Here is an 8,295-nt window from a genome sequence, read left to right as displayed (position 1 = left end):
ATTTTTGTCTAAGCTTAATGCTCGAACACACCCATTGACATGAACACAGGGTTGATAGAGAGGACATTTGTTTGAGGAAAGAGCGTCCTCTTCTGGTAAGTCAACTAATGGGCATACGTCACATTTATTCCGCATCTGCCACATACAAGAAGTATATTTCCTGTAGGCTATCGGTTCTTTTATATCTCAGTGAGACAATCACATATTGTGTCGCTTAATTTACATTTCAGACAAACCTACTCACATGACATAATACCCTGTATAGTGCATAGGTGACAGTTTCCCCTCCTCAGTTTCTTTCACAACATTAGCACGAATCACTGTGAAATCCAGCACAATAGGTACGCTATGCATTATTTCTGTAAAACAAACATTTAAGATAGTCATGCTTTATCATCCACTGACATTAGTGCGCGCAGAAATAATATTGTAGACGGAAATGACCTCACACGAAATGGGCGCATGAATAACTGAAAGAAACAGTAAACACGGCTGGCTAGCTAGGTATTTTGTTAGTTTTTTCCCCCTAGTTATTTAACCACATTGTTCAAATGGTAATATTGCTTTAGTTTCAACTAATCGAAAGTGAAAACAACTTAACTATTTTTCAACCGACTTGCAATTGCAGAAGAATGATATCGCAGAGCTGTGTTAATGTTAGCTAGCTAACTTAGCTTGCTGCTACGTTCGAAACGTCTGTTTTTTGAGAGTTCTGCTACACAGCGTGCTTGTGTAATAATGACTCATGAACTAGCTAGGTAGTATGCAGTATATAACTAGACCATCTTTGGGTAGCTGTACCATTTGTCACGTGATGTCTGTTTATGCTAGTGTTGTGATGGGTATCGGAGAGGAATATCATAGGAATTCAATATAGCTAGTCATATAATAAGTAAATTCTGCTATTCACTAGCTAGATAACTAGCTATTAACCTGGTGGTCTGTCACACTACTATTATCAGTGTAGATCGTGATTTACATTCGTCTTGCTAGATCTTCAGATATGATTATAAATGGAAGAAGTATCTAGCATGATGTTGTGTGCATGGGGTGTTTGCTAGCTAGTTATGCAACTGTAGCTACATGATCGTGTTTATTTTTCCCTTTCATGTTTCATCTCACCCAACCACATCAGCATGTGAAACATCATGGGAAGAGTGAGTATTAGCTAGTACTAGTGTGCCTAATGTGAGACAAGGAATAATCAGCAATGGCCGATGATGGGGAGCTGAACCAAATGGGGAGCCCCACCAGCTCATCTGGCCAATGTGGCCGCCAGACATATCGAAGTTGTGCCCATTCCCGCAGCCTGTTGGATGGGCTGTTTGGCTTGAGGCAGGGTGGCATCCTGTTTGACGTAGTACTCATGGTGGAGGGCAAGCCCATCCAAGCCCATCGTATCCTCCTGGCTGCCGCATGTGACTACTTCAGGTAGGCCTGTCTGCCTGACACTACTTTCCATCTGCAAGACTTTAGGCAGTTCTCGCCTCGTCTCGCTTTGGGGAGAGGCTATTTCTCCCCTAACCCTGCCTGTGTTTTCTCCAGAGGGATGTTTGCTGGAGGTCTCAGAGAGACACAGCTGACAGAGATTCCAGTGCATGGGGTGACCTACACTGCCATGACCAAACTTCTGGACTTCATCTACACATCGGAGCTTGAGCTAGACCTGGACAACGTGCAGGAGGTCCTGGTTGCTGCCACTCTTGTACAGGTATGTTCTTTTTTTGTGTGTCCTTTGGATCAAAGTCATATGTCTTGGGCTGTATCCCCTGGTGACCTTTGGATTTAATATTTTGTAGATTGAGGAGGTTATTGGCTTTTGCTGTGACTTCCTCTTTTCCTGGCTGGATGACAGCAACATCTTGGAAGTTGACAAGCTGGCTGATGTGTATGGGCTGCAGCAGCTGGGGGCCAAGGTGCACTCCTACATCCTGAGGAACATTCAGACGTTCTCTCGCACAGAGGTGTACCGCCAGCTTCCCCCAGAGAAGGTCCTCAGTGTGCTGAGCAGTGACGAGCTGGAGGTCAGCTCAGAGAACGAGGTGTACGAGGCAGCTTTGCACTACCACTACAGCCCAGAGCAGGTGGAGACAGACCAGGTGTCCCTCCAGGTAAGGCCAGTCGGTTAGTCAGCCACTCGCTTTGAGGCATTTGAGGCTGTTTGCCCATGGTACTGCCGTATATCAGAAGCAGTAAAAGAATGCATGCCCTCCGCTGGTCATTTTGTACTACATGAAAATCCAATAACTTTGAAAGCTGTTTCACGTTTGACCACCAGGCTTGTATAGATACATGGCTGGTGAATGGCACCGTGATATCAGAGATGAACAAACTCAGATGGGCCTTTGTGTAGGGATGTGTGGAACGGACTGTTCTGCATCATTACTCATTCTCCCCCTCCCCCAGGACAATCTGAGGATGCTCGAGGCAGTGCGTTTCTGCCTCATGGACAAACAGGTGTTGCAGAGACTGTTTGGGCGGCTGAATCAGTGTCCACTGAAGGACTTTGTGGCAGCTGCACTGCGTTACCACGAGCAGGAGCTTTGGCAGCCCATCCTGCAGGGCCCCCTCACCCAGCCCCGTTCCAACTTCAACTGCATCCTTGGCTTCGGAGGTATGTTCTCCTCTGGCTCACTGACTGAGAGCGAAGAATTGTTCCAGGTCTATCACCCTAGCTGGGGTGAGTGGAGGACACTCACGGCTGCTCAAGCCCCCCGCATGTCCAACCAAGGTATCGCTGTGCTGAACAACTTTGTCTATCTGATTGGGGGAGACAAGAACACCAGCGGCTTTCGTGCAGAGACTCGCTGCTGGAGGTGAGACCCACTCTAACAGAGTATCGATCTGATCATTAGGTCTGCTGTCATGATCTACTGTGTGATTCTCTTAACTATCTACCATACAGAGCAGAATGCAGTGTCTAACAATGAAAGAAGCCACTGTATAGAAGTAAAACTGTATTCTACCCTACTTAGCAAAAAGGCAGTAACTGCTCATAGCGTGGAGAAAAATGCTTTAATTTACCTTAGTTTCACAGTAACTTTACTGCTAAAATGACCCCCATCTTCTCCAAAACACAATACAATAGAGGCAGGATACTTGTCCACATGATTAAGCATGTATTTAAAGTAGCAAAAATGACTAACTAAATTTCAACCAAATGAGCAGTTACTGCCTTTTTGCTTGGTAGGGCAGTATTGGGGCGGCAGGTAGCCTAGTGGTTAGAGTGTTGGGCCAGGTTGCTAGATTGAATCCCCAAGCTGACAAGGTAAAAGTCTGTAATTCTGCCCCTGAACAAGGCAGTTAACCCAAGGCCGTCATTGTAAATAAGAATTTGTTCTTAACTGACTTGTCTAGTTAAATAAAAAAAAATATATGCATTCCTATTATAAAAGAGTAGGCTACATGCATAACAACAGACAGGTGTCAGCTCAAAATGCCATCTGACTGATAAGTTGTTCTGTGTTGAGTTCCCATGTAATTGAATTTGAACTCTAATTTGCTCAAAAAGGTCTGTTTACTACTGTCCTTGGAACAGTCAGAAGTCTTGTTTTTCTTTGGATTTAAATCACTGCAGTTGAAACTTTGCAATAATTTTGCATGACAAATATCACAAAAATGCACGTTCAAAATATTACTAATTGCCAATTAATTAGCATTCCCCTTTTTGCCATTAATTAGCATGTCCTCTTTTTGACATTTGACATGAATTAATGAAAAGACGTGATATTTGATCTCAAGCACTCAGTCTCCTCCTCTTAGATATGACCCTCGCCACAACATCTGGTGCTCCATCAAGCCCCTGCAGCAGCAGCATGCAGACCACTGTGTGTGTGTGTTGGACGGACACATCTACGCTATTGGGGGGCGCGACTACAGCAATGAACTGGAGTGTGTAGAACGCTACGACCCACACACCAACACCTGGGAATATGTGGCAGCCCTCAAGAGAGAGGTACGATCACGTCATAAAGAGAAAAACCTCTAAGTATGCACTCACATTGTCCATAAGAGGGTGCTAGATATTCACTGATATCTATTTGTCAGTGTATCAAAGTATGGAGGGAGAAGGGGATTTATGAGGAACCTTCCCTTGAGATAAACAACAAATAGGACCAATTCACCATTTGTGAGAATAATCAAATAAATATGGATTTCTTCCCTGAATGAGCTATTCTTGATATTCCGTGGCCCTTTGTTCTTATTTTTTATGTTGTGCCGATCCTATGCCTGAATACTAGTCTAGTCTTCCCTCTAGGTGTATGCACACGCCGGAGCAGTCTTGGATGGCAAGATGTACATCACTTGTGGGCGGCGGGGAATGGCGTACCTGAGAGAGACATACTGTTATGACCCCCAGCACAACCAGTGGGCAGAGTGTGCAGAGGGGCCGGTGGAGCGGGCATGGCATGGTATGGCTGCTGTCAATGGACGGGTCTATGTCATTGGTGGCAGCAATGATGAGCGCGGGTACCGCCGAGATGTTCTCCAGGTACCGTACCTCCACGTACCAATGGTATTCAAAGTGACTGAGCAACAGTTTGTAATGCAACAAAGGCTTGAGGTGTGAGATGTAAAGTAATGTACTAAGTTACTGGTCTCTTATCCAGGTGGCATGCTACAGCCCAGCAGATAACTCTTGGTCTGTGGTGACTCCTCTACCAGCTGGTCATGGGGAGCCTGGTGTGGCAGTACTCGGCAGCCTCATCTACATACTAGGTGGGCGCTCTCATGACAAGAGCAACCGTATGAAATACGTGCACGTGTATAACACAGAGGCAGACCTCTGGGAGAGTGGGACAGCATTCGAGGACCGTATCTCCGGCCTGGCAGCCTGCGTGGTGCTCCTCTCCCGTGCTGTGATTGATCAAGCCAAGAACTGGGAGCAGCGCACCAAGGCATCCTGGGAGGAGGTGGATTTGGACAACTCTGAGGACTGACTGACTGACGTGGTACTGACTGTGGAGGAGGAGACTAGAGCGGTGTTCAGAGGTGGCATTGAACTGAATCTGAGGGGAATCTGTTATTTGCTGAATATTTTATTTTGCATGCAAGGCTGAATGAATCCTTGTGGTATTTCCCTAGCTTGTTTGATACAGTGGTGATGGGAGGGTAGTCTCTCCCTGCATGTTGACCACGCTGAGTGCCTCTGAACCAAAGTGTTAACCAAAACCTTTTGCCTCTTTCTCTTGTGTTGTTGCTCCAACATCTGTACTTCTGTAGGCCTTCTCCCGTCTTTGCAGCTTGCCCTCACTTTGACCTGAAGACGTTTCTGCGTGTGTGTCTGCCAGATTGACAGATTAAGGTGACTTTACCACTTTGGTCTATCACTGCTGTTCCCCCTTTACTTTATACAAAGAGGAGAAGAAAGAAATAGCCTTTTTTTGGAACACTTCCTCCACAAAATCATACAAATGTTTCACAGCTCTTCAACTTAACATTACAACCAGTTCAAATGAGGCACAGAGGGATATTCATTGACTATGCAATAATTTGATGAGGAGGAGTACTCAAATGATCACGGTTAACAAAATCTATAATCTCATATTTAGTTTGACATTTTAGACCAAATAATAACCTTTGCTTTTACAGTATCATTAGATATATAATATTTCATTTGTTTAATGTTGCACTTGTGAAGGAAACAGGCCATTAATTTGCCAGCTTGGAAACCGAAACTGTTTGTCTAGTTCTGTTGAGCCGGATTCATGGTTTATGTTCCAATATTGGCCCTTATAACGACTGGTTATTACTATGATATCATGAGAATGGCATTTACTCATCATGAACTTAAAATGAATAATGATTAATTTGTCTTATTTCCACACTGTGCCTTGTTTTCTCTGTTACACTTAAGACAGGGTTTCCTGTTTGGTTAGAAATGGGCCTTTAATAATGTGCCTCTTCTATCACAGTTTATCAAATTGTTGTTGAGGAAAGAAGTCACTAATTGTTGACAGTGGATTTGAATAAAGATGTAGTAAACATGTGATTATACTACAATTGGTACACATGAAATCATCCAGAATATTTTACCCTGCATCTCCGTAATAAAAACAAGATCATATTCTAAACCCCAAGACAACCGTTTGCCTATAAATGTGACTTTTTACAGAGCAGCAAATAATTGTTGAGAGTGATTTAGTGAATAATTACTACTAATTCATGTAGTAATCATTTATTTTTTTGCAATTTCCTTTATGTCCAAAGGAATTCCTCTCTATACTGAGATTTACATGGTATTGACCAGGCCTGAGTGGTTGTCTGTCCTCTCAAGGTGGTTGTTGTTGCCTATATCCTTCATCCCTCCCAGTCTCAGCTAGTTCCTCTCCATTTGGTCCTATAGCCCATTGACTTTATGAAGCTTGACTGCTGCTTTCTTCTCCAAGGCTGTTTCATCTGCAAACCCCCATCATCCCCCAGTCAGTTCCCCCCTCTTTATTTCACACTGTCATGCCAGTCCCTGGTGTGTCGTTTTGGTCTGCTGATGTGCCCTCTTGTTTTGGACATCCAGCTCAGCTCGCACAAACTGCTACGTTTTCATGGTGTCCATAAACAGCAATCTATTCATTCTGACACCACTGACCACCTGGGGAATAATGAAGACGTATGTCAATTATTTGGCATTGTCAGAGAGAGCTGAGGCCTTTACACACTTTAGAGTTAAGGTCGATTTAGAGCTCTTTGCTTGTCCATTATCAGAGCTATTAAAATGCTGACATTTCCTGGGTGGTGCTGTCTTGAACAGTTTATGCAGAGTGGAATGTTGGACGTGAGTGTCTTGGGGGTTGTTACATAAGATAAGTGTTTGTGCTCTGAGCCCTGTCCTGTCCTACTGCTGGTGATGAAAAAGGAAGGTTGGGACAGACCTGGGGAGGCAGCTCTGCACTTGAAAAGGGTCCTGCTGACCATTTGACATCTGTCAGGGGAGGAAGTGGGCCGGGCCTAAGTCCAACCCCCAGAACATCACACTCCTCCACCCAGTTTGGTCATGTTGAGGAGCATGCATGGATGTAAACTATCTATCAGCACTAACATCAGCCTGTCTTCTGATTATCTCAGTCGACTATACAGCATGTGTTCTGTATGACCGTTCATTGATATCTGTTTGGTTGTAGAAATGGGCACAGTATTTAGATTATAGTCCAATAAGACAAATGCCCTATCAGTTATTTAACATCACAGATGTTGCTTGCTATTCTAATATTATTTGTAAAATGAGAACACTGGGGGAGTAATTATTTGTGGTGATTTGGGTCACAGTTATGCAACACTGGGTCACTTTGTTTTCCACTGCACTCCCTATGAACTCTGGTTATTGAACCTAAAACATTGTGTATTTTGACTTCCAAGTTAATTTTCATCATGTTAAATCAATTTAGTATATTGAAGAGGTGTTCTTAAATCAGTATTTGTTTTTAATTCCAGTAGCGGTACATACCCATACTTATGTCTGTGGTACTGCTGATAGCCCTGTCCTGACAAAAAAAACACAAACAGGATATTGGGGGAGTTAAACTTTTTTTTTTTTTTTATCTTCCTGTATTCTCCTGTCAGCCATAGCCCAAACCATTTCCCACCCTCAAGTACCAACAGTCTGCTGACTCAGCATCTCCTCCTAGAATAAAGGATGGGGAATGGAATATGCTCCTGGCATATTACTACTAGAGCAGAGAATAGATCAAATAATGTTGCAATTCGCTCCAAAGTGCTCTCACTTGGATTGGATCTCATTTGATAGCTGGGGCCCCAGCGATCTATGACTGTCCAGGATATTTTAATTTCATTACAGTGATCTTCTCTGCCACTACATTTCCGCCACATCAAATAATCAGTAATGACTGGGATGACTCTACTGTGGCATGACTCACTGAGATGGGAGATCAATTCTAAAGTTAAATTGGGACCTTTATACAGAACGTCCTCTATTCTTCTCCCGACACCAACACTGTCAGATAGGGTAAACAACGTGTGCATCATGTATCAGCTGGGTACAGTGAGTTCATCAGGAGAGGAGGGCGGGAGAAAGGGAGCCAAAGATTTTCCCCACTAATGTCACAAAGAGCCTACTAATGAATTGAGCTGAGTAAAAGCCCTTGGCAGCATTGTCCCCTGGAGGACGACTCCCACCCTCCCTCCCGGGCTTTACGGCAGTCATTAGCAGCTGACATCCGTGAAAAAGGGCCATCAGGCTGCTCTGTGCTTGCTGCTGTGAAAGGAAGCCAACTGCCCCCAATTTTCATGCTCTTAACGCTCGTTCAGAGGGAGAAAGATGACCGTGGCATGTTTTATTAC

The 8,295-nt window shown here is 44.1% G+C and overlaps 1 protein-coding gene across 4 annotated transcripts; it reads left to right on the top strand.

Annotated features, from left to right (window-relative positions):
- The first annotated feature begins 228 nt into the window (after window positions 1–228).
- klhl22 (kelch-like family member 22) lies at window positions 229–6,080 on the top strand. Of its 4 annotated transcripts, none has more exons than XM_021621433.3 (8): window positions 229–341; window positions 1,136–1,431; window positions 1,546–1,711; window positions 1,800–2,111; window positions 2,407–2,816; window positions 3,763–3,955; window positions 4,259–4,492; window positions 4,611–6,080. In XM_021621433.3, exons 2-8 carry the CDS (start codon window positions 1,211–1,213, stop codon window positions 4,938–4,940), a joined length of 1,866 nt encoding a protein of 621 aa, XP_021477108.1. In that variant the 5' UTR covers window positions 229–341; window positions 1,136–1,210; the 3' UTR covers window positions 4,941–6,080. The 4 variants fall into 4 exon arrangements, with proteins under 4 accessions (XP_021477108.1, XP_021477107.1, XP_021477110.1 ...); XM_021621432.3 differs by lacking the exon at window positions 229–341 and adding an exon at window positions 415–504; XM_021621435.3 differs by lacking the exon at window positions 229–341 and adding an exon at window positions 430–554.
- The last annotated feature ends 2,215 nt before the right edge of the window (window positions 6,081–8,295 follow it).

Source organism: Oncorhynchus mykiss, chromosome 11 (genome assembly GCF_057628025.1).
Source record: "Oncorhynchus mykiss isolate SJ-2025 chromosome 11, ASM5762802v1, whole genome shotgun sequence".
NCBI lineage: Eukaryota > Metazoa > Chordata > Actinopteri > Salmoniformes > Salmonidae > Oncorhynchus > Oncorhynchus mykiss.
Note: the sequence above shows the minus strand (reverse complement) of the source record. Positions and strands in the feature narration are given on the sequence as shown.

What these genes read in the sequence shown, in the direction of transcription:
- klhl22 (XM_021621433.3), top strand. Translation starts at nt 1,211, where the DNA reads ATGGCCGATGATGGGGAGCTGAACCAAATGGGGAGCCCCACCAGCTCA. An exon ending in TTGCTGCCACTCTTGTACAG is followed by an intron (nt 1,712 to 1,799) that starts GTATGTTCTTTT and finishes AATATTTTGTAG; the next exon opens with ATTGAGGAGGTTATTGGCTT. An exon ending in GCAGAGACTCGCTGCTGGAG is followed by an intron (nt 2,817 to 3,762) that starts GTGAGACCCACT and finishes TCCTCCTCTTAG; the next exon opens with ATATGACCCTCGCCACAACA.